Source organism: Agelaius phoeniceus, chromosome 1 (genome assembly GCF_051311805.1).
Source record: "Agelaius phoeniceus isolate bAgePho1 chromosome 1, bAgePho1.hap1, whole genome shotgun sequence".
NCBI lineage: Eukaryota > Metazoa > Chordata > Aves > Passeriformes > Icteridae > Agelaius > Agelaius phoeniceus.
In genome coordinates, this window is record NC_135265.1 from 77,049,872 (window position 1) to 77,074,945 (window position 25,074).

The window sequence follows — 25,074 nt, forward strand, 5'->3', positions numbered from 1 at the left end:
GCCTCAGCTATTACCTAGATGGCTGCTAGCGTGGAGCTGAAGAATTAACAGTTTTATTCTCACCTTTTTTCCAGTGGAACAAAAATTGCAACAGAATCCACTAGCAACTGGACTAATGTGTCTGAAATATCCCTGATCATTGCTGTATGACAAAAATGTGATTACCTGTGTTTCTTTGCAGGAGCATATGTGCTTCAAGTAAAGGCGACAGATGCTGATGATCCCACTTATGGAAACAGTGCTAGAGTGGTTTACAGCATTCTTCAGGGGCAACCATATTTCTCCATTGATCCCAAGACAGGTAAATAGTTTATTAGCAACAGTGGAAGATTTAAGCTTTGGGGTTTTTAATTCATGTAGGCAGTATCAATGAATAAATATGGATCTGGTTGATATGGCCAAAATCCAGAAAAGCAATTTCCCACATGATTCAGTTTTGAGTATTGACTAGCTTTTTATGAATTACAATGTGTTGTAGAAAGAAAAGAAACATGCTAGTCCAACCAGTACTGGGATATCTAAAATATATCTACATTGAATGATTATTTTTTCAATGCTTTACCATTTCCCTAAGATTAAGCTTTGTCTTCTACATGTATCCTTTTTTTTTTTTCCTGATGATTGAGTATTTTAACTTGGGTCTTAGCATTTTTACTTGCTGAACATACAGACAGAAATTCTCCAGCAATTATTGTTTTGTTATATTGAACTAATTTGAGACTGTGGAACAGGTAATCATCTCTTTCCCTCCTCTTTTCCTGGGACATATAATCTTTGGGGTTACTGGATGTGTGAGCAGAAAAAGATAATGTGTTTAAAGAGACTGAAGTTTTTTGGGGGTTGGTATACATGTTAATTGGGTATCTTGTCCTATATTTCTAAATGTCATTCTTGAGTCTATATTTAGTAATTCGCTTGAGGAAGCCATAACGTACATGGTGAATGACACACATTGTGTCATCCTGAGTGTCTTATAGGGAAAGCTATCCATATGCTCCTTTCAGCAAATAGTTCCACCTTCCAATGTAGAATGTCAGATTCAGGGCCTTTAGCCCTGATGGTGGAGCTTTGTAAGGCTGTGAGCGTACCATCTCCATTGTACACATTCCTTTGTTCCATGCTCCATTTAGCAGGAGATCATACTGCAATTTGCAGTAAGCAATTTTTCTTTTCAAACTGAAATAGGACTTCTTCGAGTGTCTGGGGAAAAAAAAGTAGTTGCCTTTATACTTAATTTTTCATTTCAGTTTTGTAAAGAATGGTTATAAATTCAGTGGCAAGAAAAAGCTTCACTGGAGCCAAAATTGGAGTTTTAGTACAAGTTTCACAAGAAAAAGAGTAGTTAGTGGTACATGGAAGAAGAACTATTTTTCCCATGGCACTTTGAATGACTGTGTCATATGTTCTCATCTGTTACTCAGTAGTGAGACAACCATAGGTGATGGTCTGCACCCTACAAGCCCTGGAACATCATAAAAACCTGCCTATTACCTTAAATGAATTACTCATGTGCAAAAAGAACGGACACAGCAGTAGAGGAAGATTGGTGAAGCCTAGCGTAGTTTAAAATCCTATACCAGAAGAAAACCATATAGATTCATGGTTCTACAAGCATCAATAATATGCTGTAACGTGCCTTACATTAGGAAGGTCACATTATGAGAATTACTCATGGGTCTAGCAGTGACTTTAGAGGTAAGCAGTATGTGATTAACACTGCACAGGATGATGCTTAACGATTTGTTCCAAAATCCAGAAGTCAAGGGCAGTACTACAGATCTGATCTTTCATAGTCTTTATTTTATAACTGAGGAGTATATACGGTAGTTTTTCATTGGAGAGTTTTACTGCCAGAAATCTGTCCTAAGTGCTTTTGGCAGGAAAGGGGAAGAAAGCCATTTCGATACAATGACAAACTCAGAACTGCCAGCAGATGCATTTTTTGTATTGTTTGTTGGCTTGTTTTGCTATCTCTTGCATTCCAGAAACAATTTTGAGACATAATCTTGTAGTTATTTAAAGAACCCAAGAACATCTATACTAAGTTTCTGCCCTGTGTCATGTTTCCCGAAGTGATGGCCTGCTTAGTTCTAGTGAGGGATGAAGAGTAAGTGTTTAGTGATGTACACCTGGAATACGCTTCTAGCTTTGAAAGAACTTGTCCTTGAAAAGTTCCTGGGTGACTAGCAGAGTCAAAGTAACTAAAAGTCTGAAAGTATTTCTCCTTCACAACTTTTCCACTTCCCAGTAGATTTGACTTGTCCAGGAGTACAGTAGCTGCATACCCACTTGTCTAGAAATTCCACAGCAAAAGTTTATCTGACTAAGAACCACCTCCTCTTGCTCTTTTTTTTTTTGAAAGAGGGGGATCTCTTAAATTGTTTCATACCTCATATATTGCATAAGACAGTGAATAGTTAATTCTATTTATATTCTCTCTGAAACTACTCTTTTCTAGATTGAAGACTTCTTTATACAGAAGCCATTCCATACCATTAATCATCCTTCTCCTCCTCAGGGTGAGAAAGTGCACACAGTATTCAGGAAGGCAGCTGATATGGATGTATAGAGCTGTTTAATAGTACTTCCATTCCCTGTTCCTTCCCAAAAAGGTTCAAACACTGTTTATGTCTTTAGCTTCTACTGCACAGATGTTGATATCTTTCTGGAAATTTCTGTTAGTAGCTCAAGTAAGATCCCATTGCAATGATCCCATTGCAAGATCCCATTGCAAAGTAGTAACAGAGAAACCACTGACCATAACTTTATGTGTGAAATAAGGATTGTGCTTGTCAAGCACGTGATTTAGCACATATTCTTTTCTCAAGTCACTCCTAAATAGGTGTTACACATTTAATCTGATATGAAACTAGTACACTTAAATAGTATTTAACCTCTATGAGTCTGAATGTCACAGCTGCCCCTTTTACTCTTTGTCTTTATTGAGCTCCTAATCTTTTTTCCTTTTTTTTTTTTTTTTTTTTTTTTTTTTTTTTTGTTGGAGATAATCAAACTATGTGGAAGAGGGAGAGTTAGCTTTCATTGCTTTTTCAGGGAGGTGACATGCAGTACAGTACCTGCTGGAGAGCAACTGTTTGAATGCCACACTCTAAGGCCTCAAATCTTGTATGTCAAGGGTACTTTTAAATACTATAAAATTTCTCTTCTGATTTTAATGTGAGAACCTCTCTAAAAATAGATAACCTCTTAAAACTTCTCTTAAAACAGATAACCTCTCTTCTCTTTCCTCTGTATATTCTCTTTCTTATGAAAGTGTCCATTTTCACCATGAAAATGCCCTTTCCACCCAATTTTCTGATATGTTTTTTATGTCAATATTCTTCTTTATGGCTAGATGTAACCAAGTTTTGTTAGACTTTGCATTCTAGTCCATCTTATGACTTCATTAATATTATTGAAATCCAAAGTGGTATCAGCAGGAGAATTGATGTTAATATTTATGCAGGAGGTTTTTCTTGGAACCTGTGTTTTCTCTTACACAAAAGTGGATGATCTCCTGCTGAATTAGAGGTCAATAACTTTGGAAAGCAAATCTTCTGGCCCAAGTCCCATACATACTATTTTGAGTTTTCAGCAATCTCATGGAGACCATATTTTTCTACGCATTTGATATTGATGACATCTGAAAAGACAAAAAAGAAAATCAAAGCTATTCAGTTCTGCAGTTGAACAATATTGTAAAATCTGAAGGTAAAAGAATTTACAAAAACTCGGAACATAATCACATGCACATAAGGCCTCTACATTTTAATAACCCCTTGATTTAAATTTAGATATTCTTCGTAATGCTGAAGTTGAAATTCCAGCATTTGTAGCCCTTTCCTTTCCATGGGTCCTTAGCTCTACTTTATTCTTCTATTTTGCAGGTAAGATAAGTCTAATTCACATTCTTCCTGTCCATATGAACTGATTTTGGAAGAAATAATATTTCTCAGTATTTTGTCTAAGTCTTTGAAATAGCGTAGACAGAAAGAAGAAATTGCCCATGAATTTCAAGACATAAAAATTACTTTCATAGATTTTTTCTTTTCTAAAGATAAGGTTTTTTTTTCCAGAAAAATATATAGAATGACCTTACATTTCCAGATAGGAATAAATAGTGGGTGATTTGGAACTTTACTACTGGAGTGATTGCCTATTCTTCATTTTCTGAAAAAACCCTGCAACATTTCTGAGACAGTCACTTAGTTGTACCCAGAACACCTATATCAACCAGAAAAACTGCTTTTCTCTCTTCACAACCTGCTGTGTGCCCATGCTCAGTTGTTTCTGTCATGTTTTTCTGTCATCTTTTTGAGCTTCAGCAAAGCTTTTGATACCATCTCTCACAGGATCCTTCTGGACAAAATGTCCAGCACACAGCTGGGTAAACACCACATCATGTCATGGGTGAGCAGCTGGCTCACAGGTCAGGCACAAAGGGTTGTAGTGAATGGGGTGACCTGAGTGATGGGGTGATCAGAGTGGTGACCTAGCACTAGTGGGGCTCTGTAGGGATCCATCCTCAACACAGTGTTCTTCAACATCCTCATAAATGATTTGGACACAGGACTGCAAGGAACACTACGTAAGTTTGTTGATGAGACTAAATTGGGAGGAGCTGTCGACTTTCCTGGAGGCAGGGAGGTCCTGCAGATTTTTGACAAAATAGAGAGCTGGGCAGTCACCAAACATATGAAGCTTAACAAAGTACCAGATTCTGCAGTCTATACCCTGGTTGTGTTGAGATTGGGGAATGAGGGGCTGGAAAGCAGCACTGTGGTGAGGAACCTGGATGTCCTGGACAATGGCCAATTGAATCTGAATCATTGTGTCCTGTCAGCCAGGAGGGCCAACTGTCTCCTGGAAGCATCAGGCACAGCATCGCCATCTGGGCAAGGGAGGGGATTGTCCCTCTCTGCTCTGCACTGGGGCAGCCTCACCTCAAGTGCTGGGGGCAGTTTTGGGTGCCATAATATAAAAAAGACCCATGTGAGCTCTCAGAGAGAAGGGCCTTGAGGGTAAGCCATATGAAGAGCAGCTGAGGTCACTTGGTCTGTTCAGTCTGGAGGGGACTCATTGGAAGTCTCATTGTGGTCTCCAGCACTCTCATGAGTGGAAGAGGAGGGGCAGGTACAGATCTCTCTCTCATGGCCAGTGACAGGACTCGAGGAAATGTCATAAAGCTGAGTCAGGGGAGGTTTAAGTTGGATATCAGAGAAAGGTTTTTCACCCAGAGGGTGGTTGGGCACTGGAAAAGCTTACCAGGGAAGTGGTCACAGCTTCAGCATGACAGAGTTCATTAAGCATTTGTACAAACACTCTGAGGAACATGTTATGACTCTTGGTGTGTCCTGCACAGAGACAGGAGTTGCACTCAATGATCCTGATGGGTGGCTTCCAACTTAGCATATTCTGATTCTGTAATTCTTATATTTCATTTTGTTAGTGACACAGGAGACCTTTCATTCCCATCGGTCTTTTCTCCTTGGAATGAACATACCAAGGATGTTGTAAAATACTGTGGAACATATAGCCTCCACAATGCCAAATTGAGCAATAATTAAGATTTAGAGATTCAAGAGGAAACCTGTAAAGTTCATCCTATTTGCAAAAATAATCTTTTTCTGAATCTCATGAATATGAAAAAACTTTTTAAAAAACTTTTTGCAGATTTATAATTAAAGATTTCAGTTTGGAGCAAACTGTGTACAGTATAGTACATGCCATCCTGAGGCAGGAAAATGGTGATTTCTAATATTGTCATTATCGTCATGTTACAGGTGGCAAGAAAGGAAATCATTATAGAGTTCCATTCAATGGGAATTTTTAATAGGTTCCAGAAATAGCAGATTTAGGTCAATATTATTTCTAGACTCTGAAAAAGTATTATAAGCTAATGGTTCCTATTCTGGCTTGTTAAGACAGCAGTGCTGAGCTGCTATAAAGATAAGAATGGTCCTTAAAGTTTGCTTCATGCCATTCCAGACCCATTTTAACACAAGGTAAAAACCTGCTTTTGACATCATCAAATTGTTTAATACTAGACAATAATACTTTCTAAATCAATAAGAACCAGGAAGGCCATACTTCCAGTAATTTTTCAATTTTTCATGTTATCTGAATGTGCACCTAGACATTTTCTGATAACTGTTGTTGAATAAATAGCATTTTACAATACTATTTATATTTGTAAAATTCTGACGAAGACATGTATTTCCTCCTACATATTTTATTTCAAGAAAAAGCCTTTAGTACCCCAAACCTTTTAGCATTATACAACCTCATTGGTTAATCTGTGTGTTCAGTAGTATCTCTCCCTTTCTCTCCTCTCTTTCTCTCTCTAAGTCTTCCTTTAATTCTATATATTCTTAGCATATCGGAAGGGAGATTGTGGCGTATCTGCTTAGATAGCAACTATCCAAAATAACTAAAGACTAAAACTCATGTCTTACAGTGATATTTAATTCCTTTTTTAATAGAAAATTCCTCAAATTTTCACTGCATATTTGCTATATCAAGAAAACTTTCTCTAGGGTCTTCTAATAAAGACCTCCTTTTGTACAGAGGAACATTGTCTCGGCCTACAGTAACTTGCATTTATTGTCAAGTGAATGGTTGGAAACAATTGAAGATGCAGGCTGTGCAATGCAATGTCACGTCTTTCCACATTGCCTTACTCTGTACAAGGCAGTATTCCTCATCCCTGATATTGCAAACCTGTGATCACAGCATTCACATCCCTGGTGAAAACGCATCATTCTCTTTCATCCATTCATATCCTGATTGAAAAGACAAAACAGTCATTTTGAGTGGTCGAGTAGCTGACAAACACATTTTCAAAAAGCCTGAGTGATTTTTGTGTTTTCATGTGACCTCCTCTCATCAAACCATTCAGAAGAATTCTATACCTGGTTCAAGAGATCCAGTATTAATTTGTAAGAGTAGACAATCACAGCCCATTGTTTATTTGCTCCTTTTCTTTTTCATTTCTTCTCATAGGTGTAATAAGAACAGCTTTGCCAAATATGGACAGAGAAGTGAAAGAACAATATCAAGTTCTAATCCAAGCCAAGGACATGGGAGGACAGCTGGGAGGACTAGCTGGTACTACCACTGTAAACATTACTCTCACGGATGTCAACGACAACCCACCCAGATTTCCTAAGAGTATGTAATATTCCAAAGCACTGATTTTCAAATAAGCATGACTAAAAGTATCAATTTGGAAAAGCTCTGTAGATAAGAAACTGAGATCCTGGAAAAAGAACAGTATATGATGAAGAAAAATCAGACATCCTGTTTTTAAAAAATAATATAAAGCTCAATTTGAAAGTATGAGTTGAATGCTTAAGAGGATATATATCATCATTCCACCCAAAACCAGCCTGAGCATGAGTTAATTTCATTTACACTATAAAAATTATTTGGGAAATACTATTTTGTCAAGGGAAACTGAATGAACTCCTTCAAATTACAAAAGGTTATAACCTGAGACTTCCAGGTACCAAAGGCAGAGCTAGCTCATGCTAAGCATTACTGTTATATTCAGGAACAGATTTTTATATGTCTTGGCACAGAAGGTTATATCTGTCCCTGAAAACACTTACAGCCTCCAAACAGTGATCATTTACTGATAATTTATTATGTTTCACATCAGTTAGTTTAAATGAAGCTTTTCAGATGTATGCTAATTTAAAGAGTTTTATAGTCTGTGTATGATTAGGAGGATTGTCATATACTTGTCTCCATAAATTTACTGAAGTTTGGTATATTCTGTACCTTCAAAATGCAGAAACTAAACAAGCATATATCTTGATAACTATGCCAAAATAATTAGCTGTTAAAATTCATTAGTAAGGCTAATTTATATTAGAATATATTGCATGAATCTGCAGTAAGATCATGGCAGCTTTTACTTTGCATCTCTTTCTTGCCTATGAATTGAAATCGCACTATATGTATCATGAATACTCCATAGGTACAAAATCACATCTGCAACTGTGAAGTTTTCTCTCATAAAAATTCTACTTCTTTTACTCAGTCTGAAAATAAATTGTGCTTTTGCAGGTATGTAAGAAAAATCATGTTATGAGAAGGATCCATTTGGTCACTCCTTCTGTCTCTTACACTCATGTGTAGATGGTATCCATAAAACAGGCCAAGCAATACTTCATAAGACTTCCTTACTATCTAATTGTATTTAGTTCTAATGGTGTCTTTGTATTTAACAATGCCTAATGTATTTTTCTTGCAGCAATTTGCCCCATTGCTTTGAAATTTATGTTAAATTTGAGTCCACATGTTCTGTCAGAGGTACACAGATCAATATGTATCATACAACTAAGAGCTCCCCCTCATTTTCTTTTAATCCATCTTTACATAATTGCCTGCCTAATGTTAACCTCTTCAAAGAATTCAGAAAGCACTGCAAAATATCAGCTTTATTTAGAGAAGCTGTGTTGATTTCTCTTTTTTCAGAATGGGAAATTTTCTCTGAATTGAGTAAATCTGTTCCTACTGATTTGCCTACTGTTTTGCCTGTACATGTCAGTCATATCCATCCTTGTCTCCCCTGGACTCCCTGGAGAACTTTTGGGTGAAAAAAATCAGTGTTATATTATACCTCCAAGTCTTCTTTTGCCACAGTGGTTTGAAGCAAAATATTGCACATCATAATAGTTCCCTTATTTCATTCTTCAGGCTCTTGGGCATGTAACAGCTAATCCAAATGATTTGTTCCTGTTGTGTCTGTTTGTTCCACAACTACTTCTATAGCTAATTTAACCTTCTCCTGAGTCCCCTATAAAGTTCTAAGGTAGAAAAAAAAAATCCCCAGTTTTTCTACACTAACAATAAAGAAAAAAACGTAGTAAGTTTTACATTTGTGATCTTATCTTCTCTGAGCACTTCTGTATCTCAGTTTTGGGCTGGCTTTGCACAGTTCCTCTCAGGTTTTTGCCTCCAGATATCTTAAAAGACAATTATTATTAGCTTGTTTGCAGAGATTTATTCAAACTCATTTTTTGTCTTCTTTATTGTGGTTTTATAGATAAAGCAGGTTTATGGTTCTTTCTATTGTCCTCTCTGAGACACAACTTCATCTTTTTGAAAGATGTTTTCTTTCTTTTATTAGCTATGTTGTTTGCCCTTACAGATTTTCCTTTTAATGGATATGTGCATTTGCTGTGGGTCTTCTAAATGATATCCCTAGATAGCATCCACACCACCCATAGTGATTTAACAATCTCAGTTATCTCATTCAGAATTTCTATAGTAATATGCCTCAGTTTTATTTATTTCCACTTTCCTATTATTATTCATTTAACTGAATACAACCATCTTGTAATTCTAGTTTTTATTGCTCCTGCACAAGTTTTGCATTTAAACTAATTATAGTTGTTGTAAAGCATAGAATAACTAGGGAACTTTTCCTGAATAGCTAATGTTAATACTGTCCTCTTTTTTAAGTCTTAGTTGACAAAGATTCCTTTCACAACCATCATTATTCATCCATGGACAAAGTCTGCTGTGACTTTCCTGTGTACTTTGCTCCTTGATACTATGCTGCCTGACTGATTTTCTTCTTTCCCACAGATATTGAACACAGGTATAATGTTGATATTCTTCTTTAGCATTAAGCATTAAAGTTGCCTATACTAGGTAACTAGGTCCCATTTTAACTCTTGGCTTTATATTATGGTATTCTTTCTTCCCTTAATGGTCCCTAGTTTGATTCTGCATGAACTACCACTTCTGCATTTCTTACTGGGCTGTCATCTCCTTTTGTAGCATTCTCCAGTGAAAAATGCAGAATTCTCATTACTTTACCCTTTGTCTGAACTGCATACTTGTCCATTTTTTTTCCCAATGTTGTGCTTTCCAACATCTTAAAATTCTCCTGAACCTTTCACTAGGTATCACAATGGTCATAGAAAAGTTTTTAAACTTTCATAAGGCTATTTTTCTTATGGCCAAAATGAATTTCACAATTTCTCCTATTCTTTAACAAGTGCTCCAACATTCTAATATTGTGACTCACTTCTCCTCACCCCTTTTTCTCAGCCAGGCATTTATTTAAAGCTCTACCTTTCAATCTTTTTCTCCTGATTGTACATGGTGAGACTAGTTCAAACTATGTTACTATGAACGTCCTTATCTTCAGGTTTCGTTTGTGCTAGCCTAAACTTCAATCCTAAGACTTTTTTTATTTTATCAGACCTCACATGATATCTCCTTTAGTTTCATGACATGCTGTCAAAGCGCTTGTGGGATGCTCCAAACCTGATCAATAAAAAAATCATCCCAGAGGGCCTCTTTGTAGCATCATTCTTTCTGCCTTCATCCTTAGTGCTTGTTAAACTGCCCAAAATTGCAGTTTGATCCTTCCTTTCAGCTGGAACCTCTGTTGTTTGAAGGGTGCCATGAGTACAACAGGAAATAATGAAACTGTCTGGGGACTGAAAACTCAGTTCATTGGCAAGCTTCATGTGCCCAGTGCTCACTCCCATTCTAATTTTTAGTTGCATATTTTACTTCCTTTGTTGTAAGGGACCTTAGTATTTTATATTTTGTTGTATGATTTCATCTACTGTGGTGTGCAAAAATGCACAATTTTTGCATAATGTCAGATGGTTTTCATGACACAGGGAAACCATGGAATTTATCATCCTCTTTGAAGAAGATAGCCTCCAGGTCTCATTTAATGCATGAATTGCAGTTATGACATCTTTGCCCAATTGTTGCTATGAAGAAGCAAAATAAATCACTCAAAAGAGACCAAGATTGTCCTGTACTTTGCATGCTAGTAAGGTTGAAAATATTTTCTTTCTATTATATCAAATGTCAAAAAAGACAAATTACAGCAGTGATGCTCAACAAAACAGATGAGAATAAGATTGGAAGTTTGTGTTGCTATCGAAAATAGCAAACACTTAAAATGGCTTACAAGCTAAAATGTCAGTGTGGGAACTACAGTGTATTGGTCAAGCCTTTTTTTTTTTTTTTGGCATGTGTTACAGACAACAGTCTTGATCAATGGGGATTTACTTAGTCAGCCCTGTTTGCTTATCCAGCATGAGATGATGTATAGTGTGCCTGAAATTCACAGAGACACCAGGCTAATTACAGCTAAACAAAATAAATAAGTGAGAAAATGTGGAGTATTAATTATATTTCAAACATAACAACTGTATTTTTCTTTTTTTTTCCCTTGAAAGCATTACAATGATTTGGAGTAATTACTTGCCAGGACGTGGAGTTTGCCATTTGCTTGACTACCATAGCTAAAAGGATACTTGTGAAGAATTTTAGTTTATGTGAAAAATAAGTCTTTAAAATCCAGTGTAGGTGCCAAGTTCAGGCCTGGCAAGAGGTCAGGACCCCTGCGTGCTGCTGGGATTGAGACCTCCAGTATCCCATTGCTCGTCATTGGTAAACAAAGCCAGGAAGTGCAGACTGGAAAAAAGGACACAAACTGCTGCAGGGTTAATGTTTTTGTGTCACATAATCAGGACCACAGTTTTGCAAAGGACTTATGCCAAATAAGTCATGCTATAGATCACCTAACATTTCACAGGATAAAGTTTAAATTTATTTTCTGAACTTAGTAAAGCTGGAGGAAAAAAAAAAAAATTTCACAGCAGAAGAGCAGAAGTAGGAGAACATATATTATTAATATTTGGAAGGAGCTACCTTGATAAATAATACATTACAAGCTTGCAAAAAAAAATGTATCATGAAACACCTTCATCTCATTGAGGGTCTTTTAAGGAGACAGGCAGGTTTGGATGGGTTATCAGCATCCAGTGATGAAAAACCACTGACTATCCTGCTGAACACAGAATTTTTTATTTAGAACCTGTGCTTTTGAACGTATTCAGTGGGGAACTCCCACCTTGCATGTCTCCTAGTAATGAGGAGTGTAACAGAGAGGAAACCTCTAAACATAGATTTCTGTCAGAGTTGTTTGACCTGCAGGTATCTGTTGGCCCACATTTCAGAAAACTGACACTTCAATAAACTGATATTTTCTTTAAAACTAGTAGAAAAAAATTAATCTAAATGATTTTATTAGTAAAAATTTATTTCCAGAAGTATTTTCTTTCTTCCCTGGCTCTTCATTAGTACAGCAGCTCTCTGCATTGCTGTGCATTTTTCATTGTTAAAAATAGACCTTTTTGTAAATATTAAAATTAATATTTGATATAAAAGTTTTATTTTTACCAAAACAAGAGGAAAAAATAAGGCAATGGCTGAAAAGGCAAGTGCTTTTCCTATCATAACCGAATGTTTGAGTAATTGAAAAATATTTGGTATAACACCACAGTGCCTTTGAGCATAGAGGAGTGGACAAAAGCTGTGTACGTGTAGGCAGGCATCCTGATCCACAAGGGAACTGATGGCTTTTCTCCCTCAGCTACTTATGTACATGATAGCTGGCTAAGTAAAAACATATTTAAGCACATAATTCCTGAAAGCTAATGGGCTAACCCTTGACTCATCAAGCAGAGGACCAGTCTGAGCAAGCTGCCAGGACAGCAGTGGCTTGTTTCCAATTCTTAAAATAAGCTTCAAGAAAAAAATGGATGGGTTATATTTATTTCAACATTTAAATGACAAAAGGTTGCATAATAAGTTGCTATAAATTATGCTTTATGGAATCAAACTAATTAAATGAAGTGGTGGATTCATACTTTGTAAGTTATAATGCTTCAGTTTCCCAGTCTCTTTCTTTTGTTCACTGCTGACAGAGCGAGTGTGAAAACAATTTAGAGATATAAACTCTTATATGCTGAGCAATAAAAGTACATGAGAATCATTTTAGTCAAAGGAATAGTATGTCTTTTTATTTTAATATGACATAAATATGCTTTTAGAGAATATGGCCCTGACATAAAAAAGTACAGTTGAATTTTAAAATTTATACACTATTTATTCTGATATTAGCAAATAAAATATTTCAAGTATCTTATGAAGTCATTAATAAGTTTGGTTTCTTTTTAGGGTGTGTATTTTTTAATCTCTCACCTCCCTCATTTGCTTTTCTGAACTCAAAAGAGCTATTTAGATAAAGTTATATTTTATCACATCATTTGCAGCTAACAGAAGTACATTTTTTGAGAGAGTGTTTAAAAGCTTTTTCTAACAGAAGAGAAATTAATTAAGGCTTGAACCCAGTATTTGAATTTTGTGTACTTGTGCATGTCTTTGTTTAAAAAAAAAAAAAAAAAAGCATATCTGATGGCCAGAAACCATTATCTCAGGGTGGGTTTGCAACCACATTTAAAATATTCAGACAGCTGTAGAGCAAGGCCTAGACATCACAAGGGCCATTTTTTTTGCTGTCATTTGTCTTTCCAAAAGCAACTCAGTGAATCCATCAAGATAGTTTGCATAAAAGAACATGGCAAATACCCAGAAATGCTAACATGTTTGGAAACAGAAACACAACCATTCATCTTTCTGGTGGTGACACCTAAAATAAAGCAAGGTTGAAGGATCATTCCTACAACCTTGCACATCAGTCCATACTGTAGGAGTTTTCAGGTAATTGGATTTGTATTTCACCAGTGGCCAGTACAGAGTATTCCATAGAATATATTAAATCCTCCGCTGGAGACAGCAGAGGAAACAATAATCTTAGAGAACGAAGTTCATAAAATAGACAATTCAGAAACAAAGAGAAAAACACCTTTCATTTATGCAATTCCAGGAATTTCAGTGTAAGTAAAAGGACCTTTTCAAACATAAACTAGCCTTTTATTCTCTTAGTTATTTAAGCTTGGCATGGCATTTAAATGATCTATTAACTGGATGACCTATTATATAGACATAGTATGTATTATATATTAGGAATACGCTTTGCATATTATTGCCCTTTAGATTGCATCTTTTTTTCTATTATTGTTTATTGGTTTGTAGTTTATTTTAATAGGCTTACTGTCAAATACTACAATCTGTAGAAATATTTAAAAAGAACAACCAAGTGCTGAACCAGAAATAGCCTGTCTATATGTACATATGCATACACACTTTTTAGATTGAAAATTCTTATAATAGTTACTTTTTTATATGTTATTGGAAGCTTAGTACATCACAGAAATTGCACATGCATTAATTGTCATAAGTTTGAGTACATTAAAACTGGTCAGTTTTTAACTCAGTAAAATAAATGTAGCTGATTCCATTCAAGTGACTTTGAACAAGTCTAGCTCAGATTACATTGAAAAACTGATTCAGAAGCAGAGTGTAAGGAAGAGGTCTTCTGGTTCACAAGAGACAGAAAGGAAAATATTTTATTCCATTGCTTTGGATGAGTGGCATATGTATCTACTGTTAAAAATTTCAGAAGAATGCAACACAAATCCAACACGGTAGAAATCTATAGAAAAAGATCATGTGATTAATAAATTATTCTGTTCACTAATCTAAAAATTTAAATAATGAAAGCATAGATTTGATTTAAAAATAAGTGAGGGAGATTTATTCCATCCTTCTTGGACAATTTAGAACTAGAAAACTTAGTTACTTTCCTTTAACTAGAAAATTTACTGAGGATTAAGGTTCAGATCTGCCTAATTAAACATTTTAACAAGTCTGCATGAGTTTCTGGGAAGTTGTTCTACTCCCTTTAATTTAGATATGGAAACATGGCTTCTCTCAGTATTTCTGTTAAAAGTTGTGCTTTATATACAGCACTTGCATCAGAATAAAAATGAGTCCATCTTTCATTGATTAAAGAATTTGCCTGGCAGACAAGATGCCCTAATTCAGTTCCAGCAACTAATTACGTCTGCTATACCAATTGGGAGATACCTGCACAGGACAGGTGGACAGATTCATTGCAGACTAGTCTGCAGGCAGAGATTAGTTGTGAGACTGAGCCAGAACCTGCTTTGAATCAGAAGAGGAGGGAAGGTCAAATCCTGATTTTCTCTATCTTTAATTTTCTAATGTCTATGTCATAAGACCTAAAAGGAAAAAATCAACAGCTTGATCCTGTTAACCAGGCTTATATTGTTTAATGTCAGAAAATCTTATGCAACTCTGATTTTCACTTACCTGAGAGTTTTGAGTAAATTCAAGCATAATTTTTTGAGTTAAGCATGTACTTTAACCAACCATTTCAAACAGTGATGGAAGATAGGAATGCAAATGCTCCATAAATGGGCTCATACAATTGCAAGCTAATCAGGAAAACAGTGCCCATTTTGGATTGCAATACCTTTGACTCACAACTGCTTTAGCATCAGTAAAGCTATAGTCGAATCAGTACAATAAAAAATACCAGCTGACCAGTATCTGCACAGGGCTCTTACAGGAATCAGAGGAGAACCAAAGGTAGCTCCTCTTTATTCCAGGTTCCTTCCAAGTCTCACACCTCTGTACTATTTGCATTTGTCTCTCACCTGTTTCATACTCTTTTTGGCCTCTCTTACCTCCTCATCCTGCATATCCTTATTTTCAACATGCACTCTTTTCTCCACTCTCCTGTGTGAGAGACACATACTTATCCTTGATCTCATTTTCATCGTATAACTAGATTGTGACCATCTCCTCCTTCAACTCCACAAGTAGGTGTGGTTTTTTTTTTTTTTTAATTTCCCAATGGTACCACTGCAAAAAGAATTTATATTTTGCTGAGTCACTCTCAGTTCTGTGTCTCTCAATATTTTACTGTACTGAAATCATGAGTCTTCACCACCCCAGATAAACTCTTTACATCTTCATCTTACTTGTTTTGGCCACTACTCTGTCACACAGCTCAGTGACCCTTGCCTGCTGCTTCTGTTTCACTCACTTGACTTACATTTTTGACAGGTAGTCATAAAAAAAGCCCCTGTATTTTTCTTTTCCCTTCACCACCATTTAATCAGTGAAATTGTGGGCATTTTTACATTGACTAAAAGAAGATATACAATGGCTTATTACATTTTGCTTTTCAAAGCAAAAGAAGGACATGAGAATATCTGGGAAAGTTCCTGAAATTTTACGTTGTCTGTACTGTTAGTCTTGGAACAGTCCAGGGCACAATTTTGACCAACACCAAGTCAAGCTTTCTCAGAGAAATTCAGGGCATTTGGAGAAATTAGTACAGGTCAGGAACTATTTTCTGCAATCACTTTCCATGAAATTGACCTATTTTGGCGTGTGTAAAAGAATTTAATAACATGGAATTAGGCCATTTATATTGGCTGGCTTCTGGGCCACAGAAGCTGGTACATGAAATTTCTTTGTATATTTGCAACTGGTTTGAGTCTATGCTTTGTAATCCAGGCCATGCAGCTCTCTTTGGGTCACAGTACCCCACAGTTAAGTAGTCTTCTATGATTATTTGTGTGTGTCAAACATAAAAGAGTCAAAATTTAGCCTCTATAAAAATTTCTATTTACACTTATGCCAACTTTTTTTTTTTTTCTTATTCCTTTCCATATCAGAATTCTTCATGCACTTTTAGTAAGAGCTGGTTTTCCCCCCAAGGTGCATGTAACCTTAGTAAAAACTCCCTGGAAACTTCTTCTCTTTTTTGTAGCTGTCACTGTTGCATGTTCTTAATCATAAAGCATCTTGAAGAGTGAATAATTTTGTTCAGAATGAATAACTATTCCCAACCAAAGCATGCTAATTGGAAGAAAACTGAGAAATAAACTGGAGGGGGAGATATTCAATTACCACAGATTCTCAAAACACTATGTGTTTAGCAAATTCTTTGTCTGCTGCACTTATATTGTTTTTTAACTTTCTCAAGAATGCATAAGTAGCAAAGGTTATCTGAGGACTGTTTGGAGTACATATTGAATGAAACAAAAACCTGTTTGAAGGTATAAACTGAGAGAGACTGAACCCTTAGCTCCAAAGCAGAGCATAAGCCCAAATATAGCTGTTTCTTTAAACTACTGCATAGCCAATGAAAAATATAGGTAATTTCTCACTGGCTGAAGTGCAATGCTCTGATTGCACTGTAAACAATAGTTCAAGAAATACAAATGAGCACAATAGTGATTAGAACTTTAATATTATCTATTTGTTATAACATTCTGTTGTTAATTCATTTCCCTCCTATCATCATCTCTAAGCAGTAATTGATCATTAATGGAAAGATTAGGTAAATTGTTTTAAACACTATAATTATCATCATAGTAGATTATTATCATTAATAATGGTATTTTACATCTGCTACCTTATGTAGAGAAGGTACAAATACAGTTCATAGAAATTCAACAACCTTTGGCAGGAATCATGTCATTCATTCCACTACAATGTGTTTTCTGCGGGGAGCGATGAAGAAATTATTCATTCAAAACACAGAGAGTATTTAGATTGGATGCATGAAATTACTCTCAGTAACATTGGTATGTCTTGAAAGCCCCATGCATCTCCGCCTACTCTGATATTGAAAAGTAGCTAAGGCTACAGATTTAGCAGCATGGGGTTGCCTTGCAATGCTTTGAGAATTGGTTCCAAAGTGACTCACTGACAACAGTGCCACTTGCTGTGTCACTATCAGTTCTGGCAGCATCTGCCTTTTTCCCTGAGGTCTTCCATCTAAGTAAGAAATCAACATATCCTTTCTACTTCTGACTGTGGTGAGCTTACTTTCTGAAAATTTAGAGACTAAAGGGCAACATAAAATGAAACAGACCATATGTAATTATCTAATTATAATCACAAGAGTTTAGGCACATGATTTTCAAAAATATCAAAGAACTGCAGTTGTAGGCAGAATTTCAGCAGTGCTCCACGCCTTGTAAAAGCATTCAATGGGATGCCCAAGTGCTTGCAACAATCCACATGTTCCTAATGACAGCAGTAGGAGCTGAGCTGACGATACCAAGCAGTTTGTAACTGTCTTCCGTGAATCCAAAATATGTCTTCAGTATATTTGCAGAGAGAAAGCTGTAAAATAAAAAGAAAACAACAGAAATATTCTAGAGTATATTTTTTAAGTTTTTTCTTGAATTCATGACAATTATTTTATTCTTGGTGTCTTCTATGGAAAATTTGTTGATTTTATAAATGTGATTGTCTAGTGCTCACAAGAGAAAGACTTGTAATTAAGCATTCATGACTTTTGCATTTTATAGCAAAATGAGCAATATTTATAAGGAGACCTTACTTAAAAGACTTAAATTGTAAAACATAAGCTTCACTTGTGATAAGTTGAGTGTACTTGCTATAAAAGTATAAGAGAAGACAAATGCAAAATACGCAATTGCTATCCCATTATATTACTATTCTCCTATCTATATCGCACACTAAATCACAAGCAATTAAGGAAACTGCAGAGAGTAAACCAAAACTTGAAACAAAGTATAGGAAACTATTATAAACATGTACTTGATGATTTCACAATTTCATCTTTAGAAGTAATAATTTTTGGCCTCATCCTGTGCCCTCATGGGGAAGAAAAGTAATATGGAGTTCAGGGGAAAAAATTGCATGAAATGTACTTAATGAGTGTGTAAAAATCAAGTCTTCACAAGGAGTTTTATGAGTAATACAGATGTTGAGCGTGCTTTGTTTAGGTGATTTTAGGTATACAACTGAGGTTTGACTTGGAGGACTTAAGAATAGAACCTAATTTCCTTAGTCAATGGAGAGAAAAATTATTCTTCCAATACAGATGATTTAGAGCACCTGGCTTAGATCCCAAAGTAAATGGTTTGACCATATTCTTAAGAGTGAATGAATTGTAGTAAAAGTTGTGTTATTATATCTTGTGCAAGAGTGATAAAGACAATATGAAAAGGCTCCGGCAAGATATTTAAGAAGCAGGGATGTTAAGCAGAGCATTACAAACTCTATGTCCCATCCTTGAAAATGTACTTTTTATCATGTTAATGTTTCACATGTATCCTTCAATTTAAATTTTATAGAGGGAACAAGCGTATTGATTTACTTCATGGTGACGGTGTGATCACTGGAATATTACTAACCAACCTATGTGATAAATTCCAATTACATGCTGCCTGGGATTCTGAAAAAAGAAAGACATCTCCTGAAAACTGTTTTCTATCTATAAGACATGTTACACCTTGATAATTCTTTATAACCACTATATAATTTACATACAAAATAATTGATTCAAGCTTCTGGACTATACACTCCAAAAATTATTTCTCTCATTGGATTACTTTGTTTGGTAGTAATTTCTAATTAGTAGACTGGATATTAGCAGAACAATTCTTCATTGGTTATGATACATAATGAAACTGATCATGTGGAACTGGTTTTCCACATAAGCCTTCAGAGTTACAGAAAGCTACACTAACATGTGAATGCATTGGCAAATCAAATTTTTCACAAAAACAGGAAGTGATAAAGGTGGCATCTTTCGTATACAACAACAACATCAGGATTAAAGCAGCGACTCAGGAAGTTGATTATTTCTCCTCAGCCTGTTGGAACATGGAAACTCCATATTGTCTAGAAGAAACTCTTCTTTATAAAATTGAGGAATTTATAGAACCTAATATTTTCTTCCCCTCTTGGTAAAACTATGCTACCATACAAAGATTATTTAATATTTTCAAAGAAGATTAAGTTATCCTTGCCTCAGTGTTAGGCCACACATCTGAGTCTGCGTGGCTCCAAACAACTGCTTCTATAATTATTTCTACATTAGTTTGTTAAACAGAGCACTCTCTGTTGCAACAAGTATTCTTTATTCAACAACCAGCACGCTTTGAAGGCAAAAGCTGTGGGCTTGACTATCTTGAGATAATAAAAATAAACTGTCATTTCCCATTTCCTGAACCCTTGCTCCAACAAGAGGGAAGTTCATGTCTGTGGAATTGTTCTCTGCAGTGGGTAGGACTATTTTTAGAAAGCTATATGACAATGACACTTTATCAGTAGGCAAAAAAAAGAAGCAAATTATTATACTGAATATTTCAGTATACAAGAAATATACCAGTATAATGAACAAAATTTTTCCTTTAGGAAGGTGGAAGGAGGATGGCTTCAAAAACACAGTCTGATAACTCACCTCAGGGGATGATAAAGGGTTGGCTCAGGAGCCAGATAGAGCTGGCTCAGGAGCTGCCAGCTCTGGGGAAGCTCCATCATGTGGATAATCCTAAACTAGGGTAGGATCAAACTCAAAATGGTTTTTGTTTCTGCTCATTTTGCCTTGAAGTTCTGGTGACCCTTGAACATCCACAATCTCTGTAGCACGGGGAGATGTATTTTTCTAGGTGTGGACTTTGGAATCCACAGAAGAGAACCAGAAATTTTTAAGCATGGTTATGTTATATCTAATGAGGCCATAAACCCTTACCCAGAGAAGTGGGTTAAAGACTGGAAAGATCCTTTCCATAACTGAAGTTTTACAAGCCCACCCCAGATCATGTGTGACCTGCATCTGGCACACAGTGACACAGCCTGGCTTTTTTCCCCCACACAATGTCTCAGCCCCGCTGTAGGGCACAGAGCCACATCCAGGAAAGGAATGAATGCATCTCACTGCTGTGCTAAATCACATCTCCCTAGTTTAAGGAGCAGATGCTGCTATTTATTAGGCTGATTAGCTGATGTAGCAGGCTTATTATATTGAGTGTATGCTTATATATTTACATTATACTTTCCTTTGCCTATTATACAGTAGTTAAAGCACCAGTGAGAAAATATGAACTGTTGCCTTATGATTCTTCCTAAACAGACATAAATCAGTGTCTTTGCAACCTGGATCAGGATAAAAATTAAAATGCCTCGGTAATTTAATTTAAAAAGAATATTACAATACATTATCTGGTGGGTTTCGGTTTTGTTGTTTGGTTTTTGTGGTTTTGGGGTTTTTTTTGTTGTTGTGGGGTTTTTTTGGTTTTTGTTTGTCTGTTTGTTTGTTTGTTTTGGTTTGTTTGGTTTTATTTATTTTGTTTTGTTGTTTTGTTTGTTTATCTTTTGTTTGTTTTGGTGTTTTGTTTTGTTTTTCTCCTGAAGAAGCATTAAATATTTAGAAGAAAGAGAGATAAATTATTTTACTTCGGTGTTTTTGCCTTTAAGAATCACGCTATTGTGGTCCACTGCAATGCAATACTTTGGCAACTACCAGAAAGCTGCAAGAAGTACAGACAAAGAAAAATCAGGAGAGGATAATCTTGCACAGTACAAATATGGTGACAGATCAGGAAAAAAACATTCTAATATCATTTACAGCTGTTTGATTGAAGGCCATTATGCATTTAGCTTAAGTCCTTGGATGCCAGCATGGGTTATTTCTTAATGGTTGTTTTGCTGATAAGAAGTAATAATGGTTTTTATGTGCTATTCCTATCAGACCTGAAAAGCTTTCTAGTAAATGATGGTGTAAACTTCAAGTGGGGAGAAACAACAACAAAAAAACCTCTTTTTAAGTAAAAAACAAACAAAAAAGCACCTAACATCTTCGTAAGTAAAAATCAAACCCCAGAACAGCTTTTGAGCCTTAAAAACTAAAACTAATCTAATCACGTCAGAGGAACTGTAAATGTGTGCTGCATTTCAGTCAATATGACTGATTACCTGTCACTTACTCAGCTCTTATTTCTTCCCACTGTGTGCTTTGGAACCATCTTTGTTTTAGAAAATCAGAGGCAGTGTGTATGAATTGTTAGCTAACCTCTGCCTCATTTTCCTGAATGATTTTGGGACTAAGCAATTAGCCCTGTCAGTTATTTCAGCTTAAAAGCTTCAACAGCATCATCACTCATTTATTTTTATCATCCTCACTGATGCCACTCAACATGAAAGAAAAATTCCTAACCAAGCAATAAAACAATATTTATTGCTACCAGCTTTCCTATACATGGAAATATATGTGACTAAAATCAGCAAAGTGGGGAGCTAGTTTCAGAGTCCAGTTTGTACTGCAGTATGAGGAAAATCAGGGCTTTCTCCTTTAGTACATCCCAAAAGACAGGAAAAAACTCAGAAAACACATTTAAAAGAGATTTATGCAAGTAGAAGAAAGATTTTTGTTGGCAGAGAAGTCACATCAACAAAATTTGACAGAACTGTTTGAGCAGCATAACCAGCTGCTGCATAAGTTTGTCTGAAGTGCTTGTTCCATCATTCCTGGAAGCTGAAGAGAACAAGGTTTTCAGGACCTTTGGGAGTAAAAGGCTATTACTCAGGCCTCTTTCAATATATCTCTATAGCAAATGGAGGCAGTAGTGTATACAGGCAAAATGGACAATAAAAAATGAATAATGCTAAACTGTCACAGCAAGTCCACAGGAAGAAGTAATGTCTGCTGGAAACAGAAAAATAAAAATCTACGAAGCTGTCTTTCTATCTCATTTGATGTATAGCATATATTGATCATTTCAAATGTCCTCCCTACAAAGTCTGGGCCTTTCTGAGTTCAAGAAGCGTTTGGACAACACTCTCAGGCACATGGTGTGGCTCTCAGGGAGTCCTGTGCAGGGTCAGGCATTGCAGTCAGTGTTCCTGTTGGGTATCTTCCAGCTCAACATATTTAGCAATTCTAGGATTCTATTATTTGAGGGTGGGGAGGAAGGGAATGAGTTTTTCATGCTATATATTATATTCTCTCAAAGTTTTTCTGCAAGCTGGCAACAATATACATGATTTGTTTTCATTTATTTTATTCTGAAAGTAAGTTGTCACAGTAGAACAGTTAACAGCTTCCATGTGCTGTGAAGATAATATCACAGGAGGACAAGGGCACTGTAATTACATACTATGTCTTCAGAAATATGACTCTTGCAAGGCTGAAGACTGCTTCAGAGTTTCAAATTAGTCTGGATGACCCCATCTTTATTGTTGTTGAATTTCTGGAAATGATGAAATGCCAAGTCATTGAAAATAACTGATAAAAACCTAAACAATGAGAAATTAGTAATTTAGTCTTTCTTTGACTCCATCTAAGTCCCATATGCTTTTCAGCCAGGTGCAATATTTTATAGGGAAAAGTTTGTTTTAATGAATCTGAGTGATCTTCAGATCACTAAAAAGAGATCAAGCTGTCAAAGATGGAAAAATCTATGATCATACACTCGTCCATTTCATTTTCACTAAAATTGTGGCTGTAAACAGCAATGGCTGCAGCAATGATTTCTGTAATCCGATATAAGAGCCTGTATAGGACTGGCACATCAGGGCTAGGACTATGTTGTGGAAACTTAATATTAGATTCAAGTGCAGATAAAGGCCTTTTGGGTCTCTTTTCTTCATAATTTACATTTCAGAGACCCAGTAATAGACGTGTTTGTAAATGGTTTTAAATAATAGAACGATTTCTGACTGTATCATGAATAGCATGTCAAAATTTTATTCTTTAGTCAGAACCACTGAAGTACATCTGAGACATAGCTGAGAATATCTTGTCATGAAACCATTTTGTGTCATAATAATCCTTTCCTGCTGTTAGAAGAACACTAAGAAGTACAGCTTCCTTTAGTATGTTCCTTTGGAAAGAAAAATAGTGAAATGATAATTGCTCAGTCTTTAGTAGCTCAGTCAATGGGTAGTACAAACCTATACACTGTGATGTCCGGAAGTAAATGCTGGCACAAGCTGACTTTACTCATGGGGATTTTCTCTAAGAAAAAAGACAAATTTTGCCTTCTGGTATACTTTGCATACTGTTGGCCAGAGGGGGGAAGCAAACAGAAGGGATTTTTTCAGAGGCAATCAAACAGACAATTATAGAGGTACCATAGCTCAAATTACTAGCTCACAAAACAGTAAGCCTGCTCCTAACCCAGCAGTGCTGATGTCATTTTGTTCCTCACCTGAAAATATTGTGAAGCTGAAAAGCTGACACAGCATGCATTGTAAGGAGATAACGACAGGGAACATTGTCTGCTGTTTAATTCAGCAACTGAATGTGAAAGACATCTATCCTGCTGGTACATAACATACAGCTTTTCAAAGCCTCATTTTGTGATGTGTGGCTGAACCACTGCCGGGTGGAAATCTCTGAGACATCCCCCTAATGTACCTCCCAAGAGTCACAAGAGCCTGTCCTGCTATGCTGTTGAAAAAGAGGTGCAAATTTCCTCCTACATGCCACATGTAGCAGAACCGAGTGGGCCACTGCCAATGTTTTCTGAAGGGGCTGCTCTGTGAGAGCTGTGGAACATTGACCCAGGAAAACAAGATGGACCAAGGGAAATGAAATGATGGGGCTAGTTTTGTTGAGAGACAGGATGAAGTGAAACAAACATCCTGGGCTCAAAACCAGCTCCAAATCTAGTCAGGAGTTTTGACAGCAGAGACTGCTACGTGAAGAAAGGTGAGCTCTGCCTGCCCACTGTAAACACTGATCATGGAGGTGCTCACCGGCAGCTGAGCAAAGTAACAACTTGTTATAGATGAGATGATTGGCTCCCACAATTAAAAGATAACTATTGTGTGAATATTAATAAAAGCTTTATGGATGTATAGTTATGTTGTTGTAGTTTAGATGTCCTCTGTACTCCCCATAGTTCCCTTTCCCCCCCCTGTATTGTGACCATCAGACAGCCAGGGTTGTCTAGGACAGGTAAAAAGAAGGCTGCACACGTGTCCCATGAATGGGGCAGTTGGGAATGGCAAAGCTTGGTGCTTAGGGGGTGCAGCATGGCAACACCTGACCTCAAATCAAGTCACAAGAAAGCAGTCTCCACTGATAAATGGCAAAGAAGAGCTGGCTGACAGACTTTGGGAAGGGCCAGGGCTGGCTGATGCAAACCCCAGGGGTATAAAACACTGAGCATCCATCTTGAAGATGAACTGGCCATGTGGTATGCACGAGGGGCAGTTCCCAGCGCTGCAGCTTTTTCCTTATATAGTTCTTTGTTGCATTTTTGTTAAGGTTTAATAAACCTTTTTAAATTTTCAAAGTGAGCATTTGTTTCTCACAATCTCCAGCGAGAGGTGGAGCTAAACAGGGAATACAGACACTTCAGGAGCAGTGAAATAGGTCAGGGCACCATGTTACAAGCCCAGGCCTGCTGCTACTGCTGTTGCTAAAATAAAGGCTGCCTCAAAGCACTTTGGACTTTTACATTTAGCTCTATTATGTCTTGCATTTTCCAACATGGTTGTTCACCTGAATGAAACCATTTTCTCCTTACATGTCAGCAG

At 36.4% G+C, this 25,074-nt stretch overlaps 1 protein-coding gene across 7 annotated transcripts in view; it reads left to right on the plus strand.

The window, feature by feature from the left end:
- The window catches only part of CDH12 (cadherin 12), a 636,634-nt gene that overhangs the window by 560,006 nt on the left and 51,554 nt on the right, over positions 1 to 25,074 (plus strand). For all 7 annotated transcript variants that reach the window (XM_077181927.1, XM_077181904.1, XM_077181897.1 and 4 more), the window contains 2 exons: positions 182 to 301; positions 7,003 to 7,170. In XM_077181927.1, coding sequence (XP_077038042.1) covers positions 182 to 301; positions 7,003 to 7,170 — 288 coding nt within the window. The remainder of the gene's footprint in view (positions 1 to 181; positions 302 to 7,002; positions 7,171 to 25,074) is intronic.